Source organism: Nilaparvata lugens, chromosome 6 (genome assembly GCF_014356525.2).
Source record: "Nilaparvata lugens isolate BPH chromosome 6, ASM1435652v1, whole genome shotgun sequence".
Classification (NCBI taxonomy): Eukaryota; Metazoa; Arthropoda; class Insecta; order Hemiptera; family Delphacidae; genus Nilaparvata; species Nilaparvata lugens.
Window position 1 is genome coordinate 22524388 of NC_052509.1, and position 27498 is coordinate 22551885.

The 27498-nt window shown below is 34.8% G+C and overlaps 1 protein-coding gene across 1 annotated transcript; it reads left to right on the plus strand.

The window, feature by feature from the left end:
• Positions 1 to 653: 653 nt before the first annotated feature.
• LOC111059393 lies at positions 654 to 26696 on the plus strand. Its single transcript, XM_039430447.1, has 3 exons — positions 654 to 813; positions 11532 to 11599; positions 25618 to 26696. The coding sequence occupies exons 1-3, from the start codon at positions 783 to 785 to the stop codon at positions 25843 to 25845; spliced, it is 327 nt and encodes a 108-aa protein (XP_039286381.1). The 5' UTR covers positions 654 to 782; the 3' UTR covers positions 25846 to 26696.
• Positions 26697 to 27498: the final 802 nt, after the last annotated feature.

Genomic DNA, 27498 nt, shown 5'->3' on the forward strand with positions numbered 1-27498 from the left:
CATTGTCAATGGAAAAAAATCTGTTTTATTTTTCTTATTTCATATCGATAAGCTTGATTTAAATCTTGGTGCATTCTGATTCTGAAGTCATCCAATCTTTACATTTTTTTAGAAAGTTTATCATTATTCTAATAAATGAATGGTTGTGTCTTTTCAAGTGTATCTTTCCAAATTTATTCAATGTCTTATAATTCTGCTTATTTCGCATTAAATCCAATCCGGAGGTATTTCAGTTCCTATGTCTCTCGATAATAATACTATCTTAGTAGTCCAAGTATAAAGTAGAGCTTAGAAATATTATAGATTACAGAGGTAGAACTACAACTTCTACTTACTATACCTCTTTACTTCCACTTAAACTAATATACTCTTCTTATTTTTCCTCTTCCCCATTTTCAGGATACAATTGACTATTCCTGAGACTTACATTGCTTACATTTCAATTAAATATTAAATTGGCAACACGTCTGTCTAGTGGCTAAGGAATAGTTTGTACATCTGCGTCAGTACTTAGCATGCTCCCGCCCCCTCGCCTGTGCCTAAGCGGCAAGCTAAAATCACAATGTTTGTCACTTTTCACAGGGAGTCGGCGTTTACCGTGTTCTACTTTGGAACAGACGTGTGGACGTTGGCCAATTTGTGTATGTAGTCTGTCTGTGTCTGCAACCGTCGGCTGCATCTAACAGGCTTTTCTGCTTGATTATCTTCCTTCTACACTTGTCTCTGGGTTTCTAAATATTCCTGGTTGTATTGACTGTCTAGCCAACTTACAAAGAAAGGTCATGCGGAAAGTTCAACAGAAATTTTACATAAGTAATGGTTTAGAATGTGTACTAAAGATTAATTTTAGAGTTGTAATTCTTTAGGTGTAAGAAACGATGAAGTACTGATGTTTCAAAAGTAAATGAAAGGCCATTCCGAATGACTAACAACGATTTTAAAGTAGTAATAGTTGAGAGAGAAGTATAGTGGTTGTTATAATTATAGTACAATATGCAAGTGATTAGAATTTAATATATCAGTTTTATTCCAGAACATTTTTGGTTGAGTGAAAAGCTGAAGTTTTAAGAGAAAACAATGGCGAATCTTGTGCTGCAATATTAAAAGCATTGAATGAAAAACTTAAAGTTGAAGCAATTTGTTATTTTTGTCATTATAAATATATCGGCAATGTTCCAGTTTTATAGGTATTGATGGTTGCGGAAGTTGATTAGTTTAATATGTTCTATTTTTTCAATATGAATTCCAGTTTGAGAAAAAAGGTTATATAAAATATTCTTCATCAATGAAGCTTTGGTTCTAGAGATTGATAATATTGTGTGACAATCGAAACTTTTCTTAGCATCGTGCATCATACAGTTTATATTAGGTATATAAAGATAATTTCTTAAATAGTTTCTTGGCAATAACATTTTACTTATTCGATACTGTAATATGAATATATATCTCAAATTATTAATACGAGTAAGCCCAATTCCATTTTCATTCATGGATGATTTGATGACACTTTGTCATGAATATGGTTTATACTTTCATATTTATCAAAGCTGATACTTCATAATCTCTTCTAATTATTAGTAGGTTCTTTTCTCCAAAACAATTTAATTCATCAATAAGTATATGAAATTTGAAACTTGATGGAACTATAAATTTATTCAATTATTAAGTGAATTAATCCTGAATGAATTGAATGAAGATTATTGTACGGTGAGATGACAATGGTATCATATAGATGAGAAGTCTGTCAAGCACAAGCCTTCTTGAAATGAAGCCGTGCCTGAAAAGAAGTTATAATTTATGTCTGAAGATGCTGTGATGAATTAACTGTCTGCTCGGCTGACTCACGCCGAAGATACGCAATAGAATGCATGCTGTGAAATTCACACAAAACTGTCAGCATTCCTTATAAATGACATCAAAGCTGCTCTATTCAACAAATGCCGACATTGGTGGGATCTTTATAGCTTGTTGGTGATGCCTTGACAGTGCGGCAAGTATGTTGGGCTTGGATTGGGCAAGTATGTTGGGCTTGGATTGGGCAAGTATGTTGGGCTTGGATTGGGCAAGTATGTTGGGCTTGGATTGGGCAAGTATGTTGGGCTTGGATTGTGCAAGTATGTTGGGCTTGGATTGGGCAAGTATGTTGAGCTTGGATTGGGCAAGTATGTTGGGCTTGGATTGGGCAAGTATGTTGGGCAAGTATTTTGGGCTTGGATTGGGCAAGTATGTTGGGCTTGGATTGGGCACGTATGTTGGGCTTGTATTTGGCAAGTATGTTGGGCAAGTATTTTGGGCTTGGATTCGGCAAGTATGTTGGGCTTGGATTGGGCAAGTATGTTGGGCTTGGATTGGGCAAGTATTTTGGGCTTGGATTGGGCAAGTATGTTGGGCTTGGATTGCAATTATTGTTGCATTAATATTAGTCGTTGGCAGTAGTGTACAATTATTATTGTGACTTGGCTTTCTTTCTGTTTTGTTGTTTTCCTCCTCCTTTTTCTTCTCTTGTTTCATCCTTATCTTCTTTTTCATCCTCATCTTCATTATCATCTTCTTTCTTTCTCCTTGTATTCAATATTTTTTTCTCTCTTTCACAGTTTTTTCCACCTGTTTTCTTTCATTTGTTCTTTTATCATACTCTTCTCTCTCCTCTTATTTCATCTCATCTTTCTCCTCTTCATTCTACTTCTCTTCCTACCCGGCGTCTCCTCATTGTTGTCGTACTTCTTCCTTTTCCAATTCGTAGCCTTCTATTCCTATTTCTTTCTCTATGTTGTCTCTTCTTCTGCTGATCTCCAACTAGTTGCAACCGCAATGGAAAATACAGGGTAATTATACTACAAATCATCCTGAAATCATTTCGTAATAGTGATTCATTAGTTTGTGCTAATTATTTTGCGAAATTACTGCCATTGACAAACACGGAATATTTGGAGCATGGCTTATTTAGTTGTTCTTCAAATAATTACTTTCTGAAAAAAATCAGTCATTTCACTGATTCTTATGTCATTGTTTTAGGGTGGTATATAGTATTATGTTCTATGTGTACCAAGATATTGGATCCTGTCCCTTGATTCCTCACTAAACGTTCAATGTTGAAGATTACGAATTTTGTCCAACAAGTTCGATCGCCATTCTAAATTATTGGTAGTAGTTGTTGTGTCTTTGATAGTTTTAAGTTGAAGTAGAAATCCACTAATTTCAACAATACTATTTCTTTTGTAATTGGAAGGGATATGTTGTCTAGAGTTCGTCTAGAGGAGGAGGGGGAGCGAAATTTTTCTGTGCTATTATGAGAATGTGATTGAGCCGTTGTTCCCCTCCCAATCATTGCTATGATTGGAACAATTCATTGTGTTTTGTAGTAAGTGATAATCATATTTTAGAACTTGTCATCTATCTAAATCCGGAAAAGAAATATTTGGGACTATGCCTTTCCACTTGTTTTCTTCCAAATCATTGTTAAAGACTAAAGGGCCCTACACATCTACGGATTTGGCCTGTCTTGGCTCGTATCCTTGAATGACTCGGAGCAAAATCACTACACACTATAGTGAGGTCCACGTTATAATGGCAGTGGATAAAGATAGAAGAATAGCGATGCCGATTCTCTGCATTAATTAATTATATTTCTACACTGTCAAAAACATAATTGGCATCGTGTTGGACCTAGAAAAGGATAGTACCACCGACTTTGTCGAATAATAGACAAGGATAGCAAAACCAAAGTTGATCAAATACTGTCATTATAACGTGGATCTCACTATAGTAGTAAGCAATGCGAGCCCGGCCTGCCCTACTTTTCAACGCTATCCTCTCCACCAAAATCTAAATCGTCCAATAATGCAGATAGAGGAATTTCGATTTCAGATTTGAATTCAGCGACCCCAAATTCTGTTCAAAACAAGGAAGTTATGGCTGTTTTTAATATAGCTTTCTATTAGCATAGTAAAAACGTACTAGGTTAATAAGATAATAATTTTTTGCTCACAAAGAGAAAGGTTGAACACTCAAAAGTTTAGGTCTAAACATGAACACTTTTAAAACTTTTTTTAATTTTGAACTTTGAAAAGATGAATCCAAATACAGAAAAACAATTATTATGAATATGAAAAAAGTTGAATATGAATAATTCAACTCTGACAATTTTCACTTCCATTTCCTCCTTATTGTTATGTTATCTGTGTTACAGATGATATTTATTATTATCATATGATTTCAATACATTAGTTACCAGAACGTTAATAACAGTTTAGTCTTGAATGAATTATAAATAAAGATGGTTGGTTGATATGAAGAGTATTATTTATTCAATATCTAACAATCTGTCTCTCTACACACTAATCAATCAATCAATCAATCTCTCTCTCTGACGGATGTGAATCCAGTCGGCTTCTTGAGGCCCGCTGCAGTGCAGTTTCATTATCAGATTTTTCAACGCCACTTGAAAGTAGTTGTGCTCTATATGTAGTTTCTTTTTAATATATATATATATATTATTATTATTATATATATATATATATTATTATTATTATATATATATATATATTATATATATATATATATATATATATATATATATATATATATATGTGTGTGTGTGTGTGTGTGTGTGTGTTTTTTACTTTTCTTTTGCATCTCTTCTCCCTGTCTCCTTATTTTTCTCTATTCCCTCCCTCTTCCTCCTGGATAGTGCTTTCTGGATAGATCTTATAATTATAACAATTAATCTGTCATTTTCCAATTATCTACTAATTTTTCTTTTTCTTAATTGCATTAATACTATTTTGTTCATGATACTATCGTTTATTTTGTTTAATTATCTGGATATAATTATGTTTTGTAATGGTGTTTTTGCGCAATTGGTCTGTCGAGACCTATCACACTATCAATAAAATCAATCAACCTCTCTCTCTCTTTCTCACACAGACACACACCAACTCTTAACTCACACAGCGTAGCAGTAGACAGAGAATTGAACCTCTATACGTAATACTGTAAAGCCACAACCAGCTCTCAATAAGTATGGTATAGAACTTTTTACATCTTGTGTAATATAGTATTTAAAATACTATGACAGTTGATTGATTGAAAAAGGTTGTCATACCGTACTCAATATTATTCTGTAAAAATAGAGACAAAAAATTGTGATTCAATTTCAGCTTCCTCATTAAAATTTCACACAAGTAGACAAAAATGATATAAAATAAGTACATTTTTATTGAATAAAAAATTTAAATATGTTTATTCTACAGCTTATATTTTTTTGGAAAACATTGATATTATTATTTTACAGTACTAGTACTTTCTTGCTATATATAAGTTCAACCAAAGTGCTCATAGAGTTTTTATTTTCGACTATTTTAGAGTTCTCACAAACCTTTCTACTAATTCAAGAGCGCTGAATCCTAATCTGAAATAAAAATTCTGCTAACTCGATTTTTAGAATGTTCTCACAATTGAATGTGTGGTATCTGTGGAATGTGACATCATTCATTAGGTTTTGAAGGATTTTCATGCTTTCACTTTGAAAAGAGGCATCATTTAGTGCATTTGCAACAGGCACTACTAGTCTACAAACAACCATTTTTCGGAGTAGCGATGCAGTTTTGGTGATACGATTACGATAAGAATGAGTAGTAAGGAAGATGTGAATGGGATCAGGGTTGTTGCGTAGAAATACTCACGGGGCTCGCCTTGGTGAGAAAGTCTCTGCTGGATCAATATGAAGAGGAAAGAGCATTCATCTTGCCTTGCCACGCCTATGGCCGCAGTCATCCTCAGCCACTTTCTTGTGATATTGCTACAGTACACAATAATTCATTGTATTAGCCTATCATGCGAATTTATTGAAAATGGTATATTTTATACAGTATTTTTATGTACTGGGTTGAAGACCTATTTGAAGAGATTTAAAATCAATGCAAAGTAATTTTGTTGGCAAAATTAGCTTGTCAGTTTGTTTGAATATTGCCTTACAATCTATTGTATTTTTGATGTTTTGGATTTTTATAAGATAGATTAGGTTCCCCTGAAGATGCTATTCTCAACCAGCTTAAAGATTGTCAGTGAAAATGAAAATGTCTTGAACTCTCAAAATCACAAATTAAAGCATTTTAACCACCTATCCATTAAAACATTTTAACCACCTATTTATTAAAACATTTTAAAAACTAGTTTCGGTTGTTACACCATTATTGATGTAAACTAATATTGTAGGTTTTGAACTAGTAGTAGTGTAACAACCGAAACCAAGTTTTGATAAATGTTTCGTGAAAATTTCAAGTCTTTCCTATTAGATATGGATACCACAACATAAGCTACAATACAACATAGGAATACAACTCATAGTATGTTTGCTCATTCTAAAATTGAAATTATTCTATCATTAAATTTGTCGATATAATTGTTTCAAACAAAAAGACTCCACAAACTTTGCCAACTCCAAAATGAATTTTCCCAGGTTCAATTGAACACAATTTTCCCAAAATATTCGACTTCGTAGAGAATGACATATTTGTCATTCGTTAATCTTGATGCTTTCTTAAATTTAATCTTCCAATATGATTGCAATTTTTCTTTGCATTCAATTATGACTGTTTTTGCAGTTGTGACAAATATAGTTGTCATATCCAACTGCATGTAATAAGATTTTTCAGTTTTCAAAAATTATAATTCTTTCAAGTTCATTCTTTAGATGAACTAAAACTAAATTTAGGATTAGACATCCATTCTTTGTTCCTCGCAATTCTTTCGTCCTGTCAGGTAGCTTGTTCTTTTGGTAGGCTACGTCTCACCAATTATTTTTCCAATCAGGAGCATTCAATTCTATCGATCAAGAGACTTCTCCTTTTGGCCTATTCTTCACCACCTCCCACTAGTGGGTGTGGCTTGTTTCACCCAATGACAGGCATTTAAATGCATAAATCCTTCCTCTCCGGTTCCATTAAAAAGTGTATTCAAATTAGAAGTTTTTTTGCATCCAAAATTAATTTTATTAAAGTTAAATATTATAATGCACTTCTAAATGTGACTGCAGTAGGCCTACTAGTCTTCTCACAAATCACTCATATTAGACTATTTTAAATGTTGGATTGCTTTACAGATACTGGATATAGTACCCTTTTCCAGTGTTTTATGTTGATGGCAAGTAAATTATTCCATTTATTATTGTGAATGGGAAATTATTTTGTCACCAGGTCAAATCATGCATATTATTAGCATTGCATTAACAGTACCTATGTTAAGTCACTTGCCACCAGGCTATTACTGTTGTAGATGCCTAGTCACGAAACCCATCAACAGTTTTGCGGTAAAGTCATCACTATTACTATTATATTCTATGGTGAATTTCAGTTCTCTGTGATGAACTTCCAGGTAGAGATAGGGTTCAGCATTTCATTCTCGAACTCATAGTGATAAGCTAGAATTGATTGTGTTTTAATTTTTTATCCATTCCCCACCTTATCTTTCCTAATTATAACAATTAAAATTAGAGTTTCGTCAAATATAATTCTAGCTGAAACAGAAGAAGGACAATTCTCGATTCCAAGACGTTACAGATACTTGAATAGCAAATCTCAGATAATAAATAGATTTTTTTAAAAATAAAATTTAATAGTTTTAACCAATTATTCATATCTCCAACCTCAATAAATTCAAAAGCTTGTATATTCTAGTACAGTGCGTCTTTTTGGAAAAACTGTACCATCGTCTCATCCTTCGTTGGGTTGGGAAGATAATTATCTGAGTGATTGCTTCCCATATTCTCTTTGTATACACAACTATTTAGACAGAATTGTATATTCCAATGTACAATAACCCTCGAATACTCAAGATATACAGTACTTCCATTTCCAGATTCTATTCTTGTGATTTCATGTTTGATTGCATATACCATAATCAACTTCACTCGGCTAATAGTTTACCCAATCTATTTCCTATAATAGGTGTTTTCATCAATCTGTTTCCTATAATTTAGACGTTTACGACCTTGACAGGCATCAGAAGATCCGTGGTGTAGCACGCTTGGAAGGCTATTTGAAGGAAGTTCAGACATGTTTCCCTTGAAAGCTACGAGAATATTCTCGACTCGACTCAGGATTCTGGGGTTGTGAACTTGTGATGGGATCCAGAAGATTTTGTAGAGGGGTACACACTACTTCCTTTGCTCCTCCTCCTATTTGATGCTACTTGTGTGTGTGAGCGTGCGCGCGCGTCTGGAAGCGAGTTCATTGATCCAAGCGTGCCACGCACGCACCTAGTTGTAGGACGAGCAGCAGCACTTCAAATTGTCAGCATTCCTTATGGATAGCGCTAATGCTTCTCATTGAACCAATGCAGACAGTTTAGAGTGAAAATCACTAAAGCAGTAGGATTGTGGCTTCTGCTGGTGATGCTGCTGCTGATACAACTTGCTGCTACTACTATGTCTCGCCGGTTCCGTTGCATTTCTTTGATGGGTTGTTGCACCGAGATATGTAAATGCCGTTGCAAATGCTTTTTTTGCAGCTGCACATGCGCTTTTTTACCGCTTGACACGTGTTTGCTTGTTAGGAACTTGGATAAGAAATTCAATATTGAGTTTGGAATAATTCCTCTGTAGAGTAAATAGAAGTGTACTTTATTACGTTCTGTTTAAAACAGGTACGTTCTGTATTTTTGAGAAATTTTGAAAAACTTGAAACGATAATTGATTTGAAATGTTATCACCATTCACGAGATGATGAATTGAAAACGTGTAGTGGTGTATCATGATATCAACTCACATCACAGTTTTTCCACAACACAGTAATGGCTGCCATGTCATGTTCGTTCCTCGATAGTAAAGAGAACGCGAAGTTTTAATTCAAGTCTAACGACTTAATTCAAGTTCAAAACTTAAATTGAAATTTTAATGAAAGGGTAGAGTTTTGAAAGATTTAATGAATTTATTGTCCAAGGAAATGAAATATATAATATTTATTTATTGATACAAAGAACACAATTCTTTCAATTGATTGGGGAAGGAGCAACAGGCACAGCCCAAAACTGTTTCTTCCCCGAGTTTTGATGTATAATGGAATCTTCGGAGTTTACAGCTTCTTGCAGATTGATAATTATTCTCCTTCTAATTTCTTCGAAGAAAATATTTCGGGTCTCGTACCGAAGAATTATTGTAGGATTTTTGCTGTGAGAAATAGATTGTGGATTGATTGTATTCACATCACAACCAGGATCAACTGATTTATTTACCTACTCAGCATTGTACTGATCCGTGGTTAAAATCAAATATCTCGTTGTTTAATGGTTAATTTATTACTTCTGAATCAGGATTTTAAAATACTGTACATAAGAAACTCAGATTTTGTCTTGCTTAACAATATTATTCATCAACTTGATGAATTCTCTTCAGATTGATAACCCTGCATCGGCCTACCACCGATTAAGCGTGAATTGTGAGAGGCACGATGATTTATGAATGAAGCTACATGATTATGTGGTTTCCGAACCGCAGGATGTGAATATCAATTCCTCAACCACTGTCTTAGTCACTCACTGTCTGGGTTCAATCACTCTCCCAACATTTTTGAAGTACTCGTTATTGTGACCTATTCACATTATAATTATTGTTCATTGGATTTTTAGGTACTTTACCCACCAATCTTCAAAGCTGATTTGCACGTTTGACATGTTCCTTGTTGATGTCCTTACATCCTCATTTCACGGTTGAATATAATCTTGTATTTTTGATATTAGAATTTCTAGTGATGTTGGAAATGATAAATTATATTGCTGTGAGGAATGCTGTTCTATTCACCTGTGCCATGTGCTATAGACAGGGACAGAACTAGTGGCTAGTGAAGTCGATTTGCATATTGCAACAAGTGCCGACAACCTGGTTTGTCTTGCCATTCAATGACTTCCCCTCTCCTTTCTCATCATTATTCCTTTTCTCCTTGTTTTTCTTCCTCTCTTTCGACCAGTTTCCTTTCAGTCCGAAGAATGTCCTGCTGTTACTGCTGCTGCTGATGCTGCCTACTCTTTCCTTGATCACTTCTCACGCGCCTGCATTCCTCCAAACATACTCCGATTGTGTGCGTGTGTGAGTGTGCGCACACATGTGTGTTTTGCTTCAACAGTGAAGCTGGCAAAGATGAATGCATTTTGGAAACAACATTGCCTTGAACTGAAGAAGTGCAGGTTTTGCAAACACGGTTGGATTTGAACTTTCTACAATATTGAAAAGAGATTGTAGATAAATTAAAATGTGAACCACTTATATATAGCTTGAGTATGGCAGTTCTCAGTCATGCTAACATGGAGATTATGGTACAGTTGAGCTCTTAGGGTAGGATCTCTCAGATCATTTATCAAAACTTGGTCAATATCTACACAGAGAAACCTTGCTTACAAGGTGTCCTGTAGTTTGTTAACCAATGAAGAAAACAATAATGGATACAATTAAACTAAGTAGACTGAACGAACTGCACTGAATGATTTATATTTGATGTAAATTATGCAAGCTGAATAAATTGACTAGAAGTTGTCACAATCCAATCATTTTTCCAAAAGTATAGATAATAGCTTCTGTTGTTGTTGTTACAATTCTACCTATATTTCACCTCCAATACGAAGAAAGCCATGCACGTGATGATGTGGTTTTTAAGAGTGAATTCCATCATCCTCCTGACTCTGATTCACACCAGCATCACATAGCGATCTTTCTTTAGAATTTATTTTGAGGTTGCAGTAGTTTTTTTTTTATTAAAAATTCGCCAGAATCGCCGGGTTGTCCGGAGTCGGAAATGATGTCTGCTGAGTGTTGACTGCCACCAGTCACACAGTTTGTAAATAATGGAACGACACGCTGCACACAGTTGCAAAGATGGCTGATGTTTGCCCAGACGGTAGAAAAACTGTGGACGATTTCAATATAGATTTTCTTTGCACTCAGACAGGGATGGTTGGTTCTCCAGGCAAAAGCAGCGAAGATAACTCCCGTGTCGATAGAGCTGTTGGATAAATAGCTGCCTTGTTTCTGATAAAAAATTGCAAACCATGCAAAAGTTGAGCTGGCAACACCCACTTTATTTTAGATTAATTCTTTGAGAAGTCTCTATTGCAATCTAAACTTTGTTATCAATTCTGTTTGATGTCTTTTTGCAGTTGAGATTTCATCTCTCGAGATTTTATCTCAACCTTCTGAAAAGGTTGAGATTTTCTTACTGAGAGTTTTGACGTAGTTATTGTAGGATCTCATCTTAGAATTCTATGCCATCTATTCATTCAATAGTCTTGTTTTCATCTGGGATTAAATAGACGATTTTCTTCAATTCAGTCTTTTTGAAGATTTGTAATAATAATATCTTGAGGTATTGATAAATAATTCTTCAAGTAAAAGTCTTTGAAATTAATGTTTGTTCCAGATTTCTGTCAAAGCATGTTTATCATTTCATATAATGTTTTTAGGTTTCAAAGTACTGTCACGTTTTATTTTATTGATTTCTTTTAAATGAGTACTATTTGTAATGGTATTTCTGTATTTGTTCCAGGCTGCTCACAAACCTTTTGCAATCGCCTTATTACACTCATGACAGAGTGCCATCTATTCTTCTGGAAGGTTAGTTGAATACTCAAGTTGATTTTTGACCTTTAAACTTTTCTTTAATGGAAAAAATTGTCAATTACCCATGCCTTTGCAAAGTTCTCATGCACTGTCTTTTTGCTATGTTCTTTACTAAATTCTAAAAGATGATCTGGTCTATTTTAACCAATATGGAAAGTGTACAGTTGATCCCGAGTTGGATTTTCATCAATTGCGCGAAATCCCCAATCAGTGAAGTTGATCTACCATTTTTCTTGTATTATTATATCACTTAGTACCGTTGAAGAAACCTACAGTTAATTTGTGTAATTTCAAACTTATTTCTTTCATCCTAAAATGATTCATCCAATGACCAGTTTATTGCAAACATGTCTCACATGTTTCAATTTTACAAAACATTCAGATTCCTCGTCAATTGCATAGTAATAAACCTGTATCCTTGAAACGAAATTATGCCGGAAAAGTAGTCTGGAACCTTTGTGAATAGACTAAAAATTGTCGTTTTCGAAATAGCTTGTGCTAATAATTGTTACATTTTCTTATGGGGTGTTGCCGTTTGGAGAGGTGACCACTCTGGTAGCAGCAGCTGCGTGTGGAGAAACGTGTGGTAACCATGGCAACTGACCACCAATCGTAGTTTTCTTCTTTGTTGGTTGCGCCGTTTTGGAATTGCTTGTTGGGATAGGCCATTGCTCTCTCTTATAATGTCCACATCTGGTATTGCCCGAAAGTGCTCAGCTTTGAAATCCTATTTAAGTCGTGAGCTAAAATTCCTGTAATTCTATTTTGGGTTTTTGAGGTCAGCAACGCACCCAACAATGATAATGGATTACAGTAATTCTCATTCTATTTCGATAATATTATTCCTGGATATTGTTATATTGTTTTTTGATATTAGATTATTACAATGCTCTTACCAGGTTGCACTAACCGGGATAAAATATATTGCATGAAAAGTCATACCATATAGAAATTCTATTGATTATGTAATAATATTGAGGTCTAATATTATTTGTAATATTATTATGTATTGTAATACGTATGTATTGCATAGTCAGTTAAGATGATCATCCGTGAGTTTCCGTCTTGATTCACCTGAATAGTAGAAGCGATTTCATTGTTATTCATCATAATTATGTATGTGATGTGTTGGAAAGCTTATTTCCAAAATTATCCAAATAGTCTGGTCTAAAAATATCTCAATAGGGTTTATAGAAAAAAGGCTTGCATTAAAGTCCAGTCAATATAGTCATAAAAAAGGGGGTGTGCTTGCAATTTATATTGTAGTTCTGATTTCTTAATATATTATTTGGGTACATAAGAGAAGTCCAAAACCAATTTCTTCATGCAAAATTTCCTTGTGCTAGATACAGAGTGGCCCAAAAACCTTGTATTTTCGGCTCATTTTCGAGTTTTCAGCCATTTCGGCCTAATCTCGTAATCGGACAGAAATATTTGCTCTCGCTTTTTTTTAGATCATGAAATTCTGAATAAAATGACATCATTCAGTTATGATTTTTCAAAAATGAGTGAAATTTGAAGGAAAAATCAATTTTGATGAATTTCAGTTTTTGATCAACAATATTTTCCGATTGTTAACATTTAGATGTATAATTCAAAATCCCTCTTGGCGTATTTTTGTGCTTTGAGATGATTCTCTTGAACATCAATGTTTGTTTAATCTAAACACTATGGTGGTAAAACCAATCTGATATCTCTCACAATAACTGAATAGCAGGCGATATAAAAATTTCTGTCAATAAGGACCGCCATCTTGTATTTTTCAATGATGTCGAATATTTTCGTTAATTCAATCATCAATATTCTTATTCGTCTTGTTTTAACGAAGAGATTAAGACCATTAGCAAGCCTCTATCTTCAAGTAGTCATGATTAAATCGATTTTATAGTTCTAGAATGTTACCTCATGCGTATGGAAAAACGCACCAGAAATCATGCAGGGTTTTCTTTTAGCCCAGTCAATAAAGGTTTTTTCGATCCGAAAATTAAATAAAAGCTGAATCTTTTACCATCGATAGAACCCTCCCAGAGGGTCATTCTCCCAAAAGTCCCAAGAAATCCCCTTGGAGCTTTCCCCCCCTAGCCCCCCTCAAAGTTGAAAAATGCAGGTAATCACGGAAAATCAATTATCTCTGTACCCATTGATCGGAAACAGTTCTATTATATGCCATTCGATTCGTTATATTATGGACTACAATATTAGTCATATTCATTTTTTCAATAAAATTAACAGTTTTCTTGATAAAATAATATATATGTAAAAATTTAGGGGGTTCGCGATTTGATTTTTTTGTTTTCTTCGATTAACTTCAAAGCAAGTAGTTTTAAAGGAAAATGAGCCAAATAATTAATGTAGTCACTCTCATTGCAAATCCTTTGATGTATATTGTTGCGATTCGATTTGACGCCGTGGAAGGGGAAACAGTCGACGCGGAACGGCGCGGCTGACTCGCTTAGCCATAGTAAACAGCAAACTGGAAATCAATTATCTCTGTAACCATTAATCGGAAAAAAATCTTTTATATGTCATTCGATTCGTTAAATTAAGGACTACAATATTAGTCGGATTCATTTCCTCAATAAATCGAACAGTTTCCTTGATAAAATAATATAATGTAAAAATTTAGGGGTTTTTCGATTTGATTTTTTTGTTTTCTCCGTTTAACTTCGAAGCAAGTAATTTTAAAGAACAATGTGACGAATAATTAATGTAGCCACATTCATTGCGAATCCATTGATGTATATTGTTATGTATTTGCGATTCAAGTTGACGCTGTGGAAGGGGAAACAGCCGACGCGGCTGACTCCCTTCACCATAGTAAACAGTATAATACTGCTGTCTATATTGCATCTCATTTACACTATGGCGCTCGAAACATTAATTTTGTCTATTGTTTTGTCATGCGCTGTATATAGATTTTCACTTTTCAATACTCTAAAAAAATATTACAATTTTCTTGATTTAACCATGCTCATGATAAAAATCAAGATTTCGCTGTTAGCTCACAGAATTTATTATATTAATTTCAGGTGTGCCTTCTCCATACCAGTCAGAGGTAACACAATTTGATAACTCTAGTTTCAGATATTGTTTTTCAACGAAGTTTCATGATAATATATTATGTGTCCGACTCCTTCAACTTATCCTTATTTTGTGAAAAATGAAGATTCAAAATTTCTTTTCATAGCTTTTCTTGTGTTTTATCTTGTTTCATCACTCTTTATAATTTAAACACTTAATAATGGAATGAATATCATCAGATCACGTGAACAAAAAAAAATAAAAGGGTGGGCCTACCTGAGATACTATATGATAACACTGTACTCCTAATAAGTTGTAAATTTTCAAGCTGAAAGTAGATTAATTTGTTGCACATTCGGTTCAAATATTAACAAATGTTACTAAATATTACCGTTAATTTATATTATTTATAAAGCTTATAAAATGTAAAACCAACATTTTAAATTTTCTCTACCTACTGGAGCAAAACATCGATAGAAAATAAAGAAGAGCCCATTATAAGCACAATATACTTGTATACTAGAATTCACTTGAACTAACTCATCACTTCAACCCTTCAATGATCACAATGAACTAGAATGGTATAAAAACCATGAAATTGATAATCAGGTACATTTTTCAAATAGCTTCACCCAACTAAATCTGTGAATGCTAAGTCATAAGAAATCATGTTCAATTGATTTAATTTGGATGCTTCAAATAGAAAATGATTTATTCTTTTGGTGCCCTAATCGAGATCAATTTCAATCAAAATTAATCGACAAAGAAAAGCTTCTGCAAACCTTGTGTAATGAATGACAAGATGCGAGTGGAGGTGAAAAATCGATATGTTAACAAAAATAATAGAAGATGATGAATCATCTTTCAATTAATCTTATACAGTAGGGTACTTTGTGGTTAAATGTGAAACACTTTCATGATTTTCCTACCTTTTATGCATGCTTACTCTTCCTTAATTTGTATGTTTGCATGGCTTTCATCTTTAGAATCTACTGAATATTCATATTGGACTGTCTAAATAATGTAGATTCAACTAGTAAGAACGGAAGATAAGCTACTTTACAGAGAGAATCATAGAAAGTTTCAACTCAATAAGCCCAATGTATTAATTTTTTATGCCTCAGCCGTCATATATATTTGGCTAAACTGAAGGTATATTATCAACCTGGCTTGGAGAATATTAACTACTGTAGAGAAACAGCAAACACTGCACGCTATGATTTTTCAGGAAATTGCCACTGTTAACACTATTGTAGACTAATCTATGATTTATCTCAGTTTTTGACATTCATAACTTATGATAAATTTTAGCATAGAATTATGATCATACACACATATTTTAAATATGTATTATATCATGTAATAGTATGAATATTTTATCGGATGCAAACAATATCTTTGTCTGTCATAGAATGCATGATTTAGCACATATATAACAACAAAATGATTTTAGAGAATTGAAATGTGAAAAATTAGTCTCATCGCATGTCAAAACAATAGACAAAATTGATTGTTTCGAGCGCCATAGTGTGAATAAGATGCAACTTGGAAAGCAGTAGTCCTACTACTGTATTTTACTGTTTACTATGGTGAAGAGAGTCAGCCACGCCGTACCGCGTCGACTGTTTCCCCTTCCACAGCGTCAACACGAATCGCAAATAAATAACAATATACTTAAATGGATTGGCAATGAATGTGGCTACATTAATTATTTTTCTAATTTTCTTTAGATTATTTGCTTCGAAGTTAATCGGAGAAAACAAAAATCAAATCGAAAAACCCCTAAATTTTTACATATATATTACTTTATCAAGGAAACTGTTTGATTTATTGAGGAAATGAATACGACTAATATTTTAGTCTAAAAAAATGGATGAATATCTCTAACGGTTATTAAAATACAAGCGATATAGCAAACCCCTGTTTGGTAAATTTTGGAAGCCATCTTGTTTTCGAGTTGTTTGCCTGTGATTCCGACTTATCATCATCACGATCCTCTTTAAGCTAAACCTAACGAAGAAATTGAGACATCTTCCACGGCTGTTACTAAAAAATGACCACGGTATGACTTTTGCGCCCGGACTATTCCGTTCTACGTAACTTTTTATGTTGTATCTATATTTCACTTCCTCTGATATTCAGAGATATTCTCTGCCTGCTGAACTAAGGCTTGTTGAGGGACATCGTCGGTTCGGCGCAGCTGTCTTGCGGTGGATCAGAGGTGGTGGACTCGGCTGGAATGTTAACTGAATCTTAACGTAAGTGTGTGTTGGTGTGTGTGTGTGTGTGTGTGTGTGTGGTGTGTGTGTGTGTGTGTGTGTTTTCTTCCCTCCTTATCTATTCCTTTCTTCTTCTTTCCTACTTCTATCGAAATGGTCTATGGATTTTGAACTGACTTTTATACCGTTTTCACTTTTCTCTTTTTATTATTGTATTTTTTCCACTGACTTAAATTCGAAAGAAATTTTTTTTTCTTTCCTTCACTTGATATTTGAAAGTATTTAGTATAGTAAAATTAGTTAGTTTTCATAGTCTTATAATCTTTGTTGTACAGTGTTTTAGCTTTACTTAGAATTGTATTGGAGGGTTAAGTGTAAGAGAGGGCCGGCTGCGACCTAACTTCGCCCTCCCAGGTTTTTTTAATAAAGGCAGCAAATCAATCAATCACTTTATTTTAGCGAGGTCTCTCACAGCTCAAGTTACTCATCCGCATCAGTAAAAAAAATATAATAATATGACACTTGATCATGTATGTTGTAAAATTGGAAAAGACATTAAAAACTTTAAATTTCGTAATTACTTTTTCAAAAATGGTAGGCCACTGTAACTTAGCTTTTAGCTTCTTTAATCTAGAAAATAATTCAATCACCAATAATTCTTCATTTTGCGGAAAAACAATTGAAATGATATACACATTGTCTACCTAGGAATAATACTAATAATATTAGTATTATTATACGAAACAAAAAATCTGGTGTGGCGCACTCACACAACTTTCCTTGCCGTTATGAAAATTGATCACGTGACGCTAGTGTTCCTGCGCATCCCAAGTCTACTATTCAAAGATTTGAGCCAGCTGGTAACAGGGCAATATCTCTGGAGACACACGAGGTCTGCTATCTCTTCATAGTGAATCATTTAATAGAATCAACAGTTGCCAACAGTTTGCAATTGAATAATCACATTTTCTCGAATATCGAGCTTTTTTTTAATTTTAGTTGAAAATGTTACTGAACATTAATTGTAGAGATTCTCATGCTCAATTTTTTCCACTCGAAAGTTTTTGTTTAAATTGTATCTGAAGCCTGATAATTGAGAATCTAAAATTAAACTTTGCATAGATGGGGCGGAGCTCCTGAAATTTTTACAGATATGGGACTTGTGGCAGTTGATAGAGCTTATCGATGACTATTTTAGGTAAAACTTTGATCAAAATCGTTGGAGCCATTTCCGAGAAAATCGCGAAAAACCCTGTTTTAACAACATTTTCGCCATTTCAGCCGCCATCTTGAATCGCATTTGATCGAAATTGTTCGTGTCGGATTCTTATATTGTAAGGTCCTTACGTTCCAAATTTCAAGTCATTCCATTGGGAGATTAGATATCGTGTACACAGACGCACGCGCGCGCGCACACACACACACACACACACACACACACACACACACACAGACCAATACCCAAAAACTACTTTTTTGGACTCAGGGGACCTTGAAACGTATAGATATTTAGAAATTGGGTACCTTAATTTTTTTGGAAAGCAATACTTTCCTTACCTATGGTAATAGGGCAAGGAAAGTAAAAATAAGACAAAAAAATTTTACTTGTAGCTTATGAGATGAATGAAATTCATGTAACAATAATGTCAAAATTCGATTCGGGATGCAATATTATTGGGCATACAATGCACCGGATATCGCCCAGAGATCATCATTTACTTAGGCGAAGTACTGACGTTTTATGTTTGTGAGTGGGTTAGTTCGTGAACCGTGCACTGTGAGCAAAGCAGCAGTCTGCCGGCCACAGACGCGTGTCTCAAAATAAACTCTGGTCGCGTTTAATTTTGGCCTCCAATTGCACGTCGCCAGCTACGACGACAGTTTTTCTCTTTGTTTCTCTCATTCACATTGTCCTGTTCGTATTTTCTGTCTCGGTCTGCTATGAATCCCCTTCGGTTCCTCTTTGATGATGTGGCATTGCCGGCTGGCTTCTTGACTTCCCTGTCCTTCCCTGTCCTTACTCCACTATTTCTCATCTTCATTTTCTTCTGTATATTCGTTATCTTCTTTTCCTTCTTTGATAATATTTCTCCTTGTCCCCTTTTTCCTTCATTCTCTTCCCTCCTTTTGCTTCATCTTATTTATTTTTATTCCTTTTACTTTCTCTTCATTTTATCCTTATCCCTTCTTTTCTTCTTCATCATCTTCTTGTTCATCCTCTAAACTTTAAATCATCATGATCTTTACTTTTACTCTTTCTTCTTATCTATTTTTACTTATTCTTCTTCGTCTATTTTACCCTCCTAGCTGTGTTTTTCATCACCTCTCTTATCCCTCCTGTCCCCTTCTTATTTTTCTGTTTCAACATTTTCTCTTTTGAAAGGATCGTCTTCTACTCCTTCTTTTTCCTTTCTCTTACCTTGTTGCCACTCTCTAGAATCTAATTCCGGACCCCCAGCAAACATCCGTTCCATATACTTATCCACTCTGACTGGCTACCTACCTCCATCTCTATTTTCTGCGTTTGTTTCTTTCACTTTCCTCCGACACATCTCTTCATTATTGCTTTCCTCAAACAGTATCAGTCATTTTTTGTGCTTCTGCTCTCTTGAAAATACTTTGAGCTTCCGTTCCGCATTTATTTCTGCTTCACCCCTTGTCATTCCAAGAATTTCTGATTAGTCTGTTTCTTGAGTTCAATTTTTGGAATCTAGCTCATTTATGGTGTATAACGAACTTAATGAGTATACTGCTGTGTGTGAAGTGAAAGAGAAATTCATGAAGATTTAAACGTGTAAAAGCTCTTCAATTCATGAAGAATTCAACGTGGAAAAGCTCTCAATATCTAATTCTTAGTAGAGGAGTAATATTTCTGAAAAAAAAAACGTTTTTCAGGGATAATGCTGTTTTGCTTGTGTGTTAGTAATGGATTGATATGATCAAACTACTATGCCTCCCGGCGGGATTCGAACCCACGACCAGGCATAGTAAACTAAAGGTTGTAACGCCTTGGCTCACTCTACCAACCCTGGCCGGCTAAATATTGTTGCACTTATACAATTTATTGCTAATAAACGGATGCAGTTCAAAACCAGAATTCTAGGTAGGGTTAGAAATGATGAAAAATTTACGTTACTTTATACTGAGTCAGGATGGTTTGCACGAAGATTACGGCAATAGATGAATGTTTCAGTTCAATTCACTGTCAACAACTAAAGCTGTTCTATAAAGTTGCTCCATGATTCAAAAACACTTCATCATAACATCATACTATCTGTATCCAACCTATTACTGGGCAGTGGGTACCCAACATCTTGATCAATATTCAACATAGGCTATCTACTTCGCATTCAATTTTACGATGTATTTATTTTCTGTCAGAAATGATTCACCTCTACTAATTTATGAAAAAATGTAGCTTACCCCAGTTGTATAACAAATGTAGAATTTTTAGCATATTCATTGAAGATCGAAACTCATATGAATGTCACAAGTCAAGCTGTTTGGCTCGAGTTGTTATCCTACTATGGGTGGCCAGACCACACGTTCGGTTTTTCGTCTTCTAAAGAAAATATCATGATGTAAAAGAAGAAGAAAGGAGAAGGAGAAAAAATTCTAAAGAAAAAGAAGAAGGAAGGAGGATGAGAAAGAAGATAACACCACAAGCCGGTCGAGATCAAACCGACAAACCGAATCTGAATTCCGGTTCCTCATGGTATTATCATACATCTCCTCTTCTCTCCCCCTCCACCTAGACACAAGCACCTTCGACGAAAACAAAATTCCATCTCGATCACGTGGTCACACACTGAAGATCGTTGATGAGAATGCTGTCGGTCGATTGGACTGACGATTTGTCTCATTGACAAAAATGTTCAATTCTGATCAGTTCAATACATGTCGAATTTATAGATGAATTCTATATAGAATTTGCGGAAAAAGTCAGCTTCATATTACAATAATTTCGAGTGAATGAAATTCCTACTAAAGATTTGAGATCAATTGGGTAAACTCAGAAAAGGCTATTAAGAAAATATAAAAAAGAAAACCAACAAGCAGAAGGCTGATATGAGGAAGCAAATATGCGGTGTATGCAAAAAAAGTAAAAAAAAAAATTGTCTAAATAAGGAGGTATATTGGACATGAATGAAAACGAAGAAATTAAGAATGAGCTCGAGATATACTGAGTATCAAAACAATTGGTTCTTGGAAGTTTAAACAAGTAGACCAAAAATAGACTTGACAAGTAAAAACAAGTCGATCAAAAAGAAGTGCAGTTTTTGTAGTATGGTGTAATACGAGTATGTTTTTCTGGTATAATACAGAGTTGGTGAACATTTTTAACTTTTCTTTGACAAGAATAGTTTGACAGTAGTTTCATTGGAATCCTATCCGAATTTGAATAATACTTTTCTGTCACTCAAAACTTTGGCATTCCATTTTGGAACCATGGTTTTGAATGCAATTCCGTTTTTTTTTTAATGGGAAGTTGTAGCCCAGTCAACGAAGTGTTATAGGGGGAAAAGTTTGGAAGATAATTTTTGACCCCGCAGTTCTTTCAAGGGTAGTGAGGAGGTAAACATATCAAAAGTCCCCCACCCCTACCCACTGTGCTATTGGGTCGGGGGTGGTTCAAAGGTACAAGTTTTTGGTTTCTCGCATATAACCCGAAAATTATGCATTTTACAGACATGACTATTCTATAAGAAATTAAATCTTGCATAATTTCATACAATTATGATCTAACAAGTCAGTTGCCTACAGTTTTTGATCTAACAACTTTTTCTATATCTTTTTCACTTTTCGAGATACCCGCTCTAAAAGATGTAACATTTTTGAAAAAAACGAGAATTTATCAAGCTTAATTTCTGAATAGTTAGTCATGTCTGTTGAACGCTTTTTTCTCGAGATATGAACCTGTAAGCAAAACGTTGAAAAATGCAACTTTTAAACCACCCTCAACCCTTTAGCACAAGGGGTAGGGATAGGGACTTTTGATATTTTCACTCCCTAACTGGTCCCAACAAAGCTGCGAAGTCAAAAATTGTGTTCAAAACATTCTCTCCAAATTCCTTAGTCAATTGGTCTATTTTTGCATAACTGAAGATCTCACACTCAACACTGAATCTGCTGCAACAGTCGTGGGGATATGCGTAAACTTGTGAAATTATACATCAAATTGAAGAGAATTTGATGCTCTATAAGCTCATGATCAGCATGGATTTTTCCCATCGATATTCAAAAAGTTATGAGCAAAAATAGCAAAAGATTGAAGGAAAATGTTTTTTTTCTAAAATGTCACAACTTTTAGAGCGGATATCTCGAAAAGTAGAAAAGATATAGAAAAAGTTGTTATATCAATATTGTAGGAAATTATGCAAGCTTCAATTTCTTATAGAATATGCATGTCTGTATAATGCATAATTTTCGAGTTATATGCGAGAAACCAAAAAATGGTACCTTTGAACCACCCCCACCCCCTTAGCACAGCCCCCTTAGCCCTCTGTGCTAAGGGGGTGGGGACTTTTGATATGTTAACCTCCTCACTACCTGTGCTAAAGGGGTGGGGGTGGGGACTTTTGATATGTTTACCTCCTCACTACCCTAAACAGAACTGCGGGGTCAAAAATTGTCTTCCAAACTCTTCCCTCTATACCCTTTTTTGAGCATTCATTGCCTGGACTACTGGTTGATTTGAGAAAATGAAGGGCGAAAACCGAACTCAGATTACCGATACCTCAACCCGTTTCTAAGCTATTCACATTTGTAGGTACTAAATGAGTACATAAACCTAAAACAAAATCTGAACTATTAAATTTTACTGTTTCAAGTGTTAGTGAATGGAATACCTATAGTATCATCTAATAACATATTTAACACTTGCACAGAAAATTCTAATCAGTATTTAATTATTATAGAACTTACTTGTACCCTTTTTTCATTTTTCACATGAACAAAACTAGTTGCGAGCACTCATACCATTTTCAAGTGTCATGGTGACTAGGTCATGGTACACTAGAGAGGGTACTGTACTCCGAGCAGCAGGGTTACGTCCGATGAGCGATTTTGGGGTTTAGCAGTCAGCTGAGCGATCCATTGTTCAGAATAACAATTAGGATAGGCAGACGCTATGAATGGGAGGACTCGGGTGTCATTAATTATCAGGGACAGTGACAGAGGAAGGCCACAAGAGTATGTGTATACTCGTAATACGATATTATATTGATGATGATTGAAGCAGTACCTACCACCTTCCACTTTCATCAATTTTTGATAAAGTTATTCAATTGTCAATAAATAACTGGAATTTAGTCATTTTTTGAAAATGGAATAGCTTTTTCAAAAATCGTTTGGCCTTTGCACACCTTAAGGCTAAAAATAAACTTTCTACTGGTGATATTTTTCAAAGTTGAATATTATCAAGTTTTTTTAATAATTGAATAACTTTCTCAAAAATCTATATTTTCAGAAAATTTCTGTTTTACTAGATCAACAATACCATGAAGAATTTATCCTCTAAATCTCATGGATTTATCTCTTACCGAATTTGAAATGTTCTGTCCCAAAAAGAATTAAACCTTAGGCGCTCATTTATCTCAAAAAGTAATGATCGGAAAACAATGTTTTATTATATTTTTAGCCTTTGCACAGCCTTAAGGAGTTTTTTTTTATGGAAGGTGGTGGGTTCTGAATTTCTGATTCAATCATTATCATTAAATCGTATTGCGAGCATACACACAACACTACCCATTTAGCCTTCCTCTGTCACAGTTCCTGATAATTAATGACACCCAAGTCCTCCCATTCATAGCGTCTGCCCTATCCTTATTGTTATTCTGAACAATGGATCGCTCAGTGGACTATTTTTTGCCGAATCGCTCATCGGACGACACCGCGCAGCAGAGAAGGCACACAGCGGCAAGGATACAAAGGCGGCTATGTTTGCGTTCTGTACCGGCCAGCGTTCTCTGATTTCCAGTGAGTATTTTCAAGCGCTCATGTTAAACTTTGGAAGTTTCCTCTCCACAATCACAGACTCGATTGAATCTAATCGACAAATTGACAACTGCGCTTCCACCTGTGACTCTATCCATCACTGCAATTGGCTGATCCCCTCCATTTCTCTGCGCCGCAAATTCCTCCAAGTCTGAAGTAAATTTGCAAAGAGTATAGTAATTTCTATAATAATTAAACACCTAAATTAGCCCTATCAAAATACTCCATTAGTATATTCTTTTGTGAATATACTTTGAATTACTTTGGAACGGTTTGAGTTATCGATGATTTGAAGAAAAAAAATGGAGTAGGATTCAAAATGGTAGTACCAAGATGGCAGACCAACATTTTTGAGCGACAGGAATAAAGTTTCCCTAAATCGAATAGGATCCCTAATTAAACCTTCTGTCAAACCATACTTGTGAAGTAAAATATTGTGCTGTTTTCATAATTTTCACCAACCCTTTGTAAAACCAGAATTAAAAACACACTAATCCAAGTACACTAAATGTGAGTGTACAAACAAAGGAGACACTGAAGTTTTGTAAAGGAGAATCAAGATAATGAAGAAAAGATGACAGGAAAACAGGAAAAGGTACATGAAAGAGTTTGGAAAGAGGACGTCGACCGGCGTCGTTACCTAGCTAGTAGCGTCGCGACGTTAGGCGGGCGTCCAATAACAACATCTATTCTGGGACGTCGCTGTCGGTTTGCGGGGGGCATCTGACCAACCCTACCCAATTCCTCATTCTATTCCTGGCCAAAATCACTGCTTACAGTTCACTCACCAACTCAACTACTAGCGCTGCAAAAATGAGGAAAATTTATTGAGAACTCTATTTCTGGATATAATCATTGCTTACTCACCGAATAAACTTATGCACTCAACAAACTTGAACATTAGGGCAATTGATTGAAAAAACGAGTGTTCCTAGATCATGCAAAAAGTAACCCATTGAAATGTGTGGTACCGTACTGTAAATGAAAAGCTGAATGGGCAAAGCTCAGGCCTACTATCTACTTTCCAATAAAATTTAAGGACCACCTACTGGTAGTGAGAATGAAAATTCAACGAAACAGAGTTTTCTAAATCATGCAAAATTAGTGTTTATCGAAAAATGCATTGAAACTTATTATTCAGTATCCAACTAAACTCTGCACAAACTATTCATTCATCTGTTCGAGTGAAAGTCGATCAACAAACGAGCTCGTAGACCTAGACGATGGTGGAATGTGACACAAAATTTAAACCACTAGAAGTTGTGGAATAACAGGACATTGAAATTAGTTTCATTGCCGGTTCCAAAGCATATAGATAAGCCATTAGCAAAGAAATCTTTGTTATAAATAAGAAATTATAATGCATTCTTTAATATCATTAATATTAAATTGTGACATTAAAATGTAGTTGTCTTGTAAAACCGAATAGTTCGAACAGTATTTCATAACATCTCCCAACTTTTGACTCCTTTATTATCCTTTCGAAAAGTATTGGATTTATTGATCTTGCATGGGTGATATCTTTTGCAGACTGGTTACTAGTTATTTTCGCCTTTTACGAATAGATGACAATCTGTCATCCCTTACACTCCAAGGAACCCATTCAAATACACCAACTGATACGATTGTCACTCCTTATATATTCTAATAACGAATGAGTCGATTTAATTACACTTCTTGCTTTCTGACTGTTTCTAAAAAGGTCCGTTTACCTCTAATATCATATCTCTTTGAAACCTTGTAATAACATGTAAATGATTTCTCCTTTTCCTGCAGCATTCCGGGATTCCAGAGAGTTGTATATTCCAGATGATTATCGACGGAGTTGTTTATCTTGTTTTGGGCCTCCTATCTTCACATAAGTTTGTATTCCTCCTGTTCGTCGTTTCTCTGGGTGGACGAATAAAGAGACCATCAAGATACAGAAAATTAAGTGAATTTAAAAGGAAGGGAACGAGGAAGAAGAGAAAAAAGAAGGAGAATAAGAAAAAGATAGTCGATTAATGGAGAACCAGTCTTCATCAGCTGAGTGGATTCTTTTGGTGACGAAGTTAGGGGAAAATGACCAGTGAATAAATATTACTACATCGCTTTTGGTGCTACGGATAACTAAAGATGCGCTCACAGTTTTCTAGTGAACGAAATTCAACCAACCAACTCTCACCTCTTATTGCTTTTCAAATTAAAAGTTTCATTGAAGCTATTCTACTCTTGTCTCATTCTCTATAAATTGAATGAATTTTTAAATAATTATATTTGGGCTAAAATAAAGTTTGTAGGCTACTAAAATTCAAAATGAATAAGAAATTCACCTCTGGTGAAGGTGGATTGTTGGCTTTTTAAAGTAACACATTTATTAATTTCAATTCCAACAAAATTTAAGTTCCTAACCTCGAATACACTATTCTATAGAGATAAACAACCAATTAAAATCGATAAAATCAGTGTCATTCAGAAAATCTATCACCAATCAAAAGTATAAAAACAGAAACCTATTTCAACTACCAGCAAAATTCTACAATTCCCTCTCTGACTATGTTGATCAATGAGAAGAGAGCAGGCATGGTTTAAATTTGTATCTTGTTTGTCATCAGGTTTGTCATGTTTGTTTGTCTATAGATCATCAGGACATGACCTATATGATAATAAAATCATATTCTTCTTGATAGAAGAATACAAAAAATGGGGCTTGGAGGTTAACACAGAAAAGACACAATGCATGCAGTTCGGAGGCACAGGACAGGATATTAAAACTGAAAATGGATTGATTAGAAATGTTAAGGAGTACAAGTACCTCGGCGTTGTTATTAGTGATGATGGAAGGGATAGAGTGGATATCATGGGGAAGATAAGGAAGGGAAAAAATATGATTAGAGCACTACATCCAATCCTATGGAATAAAAACAACCAAAAATACATAAATACATATATATATAGCCTACCAGGCAATGATTGAGCCAGTCATGACGTATGAGTCAGAAGTGTGGTGTGTGGCCAAATTAACTTCTCAAAAACTTCTTTCAGCGGAAATGATGTACTGGAGGAGGAGTTTAGGATTGACGTTGCTGGATCGAATCAGGAATGATATAATAAGAGAGAGAATGAGCGCAAAAAACACAATAATGGATGTCATTGGAGAGAAACAATTAAAATGGTATGGACACCTGCGCAGAATGAATGAAGGAAGACTTCCTTTGAAAGTATGCAATTGGGTACCAGCGAACAGAAATAGGCGTGGAAGTCCGCGAAAGAAATGGGTATCCAATGTCCACATTCAAATGGAGAGTAGAGATCTCTTTGAAGGAGACTGGATAAATAAGGAAAGATGGTGATTGGGGTGCGAGAAGCGACATAACTGAAGTTGCAAAAACTCGCTATGTATATCTTGTTTGTGATTGGTTGGTCTGACATCTTCCTCTTTCTAATTCTGGTTTCTTATTACATGGTCATCCATTTTGTTTTTGGTTTTTATTTTTACTTCTATTATCTTCATTTATCTATCTAGTAAATTATTCGTATTGATTCGGACACTATTTTCATCTACAGTATTCTGTCCATAGTGAGGTCTACGTTAAAATGACAGGGAATAATGTTGGATAATTGCGTTGCCGATTCTCTGTCTTCTTTAGAGGATAGCTCATATCGGTATATTTGATG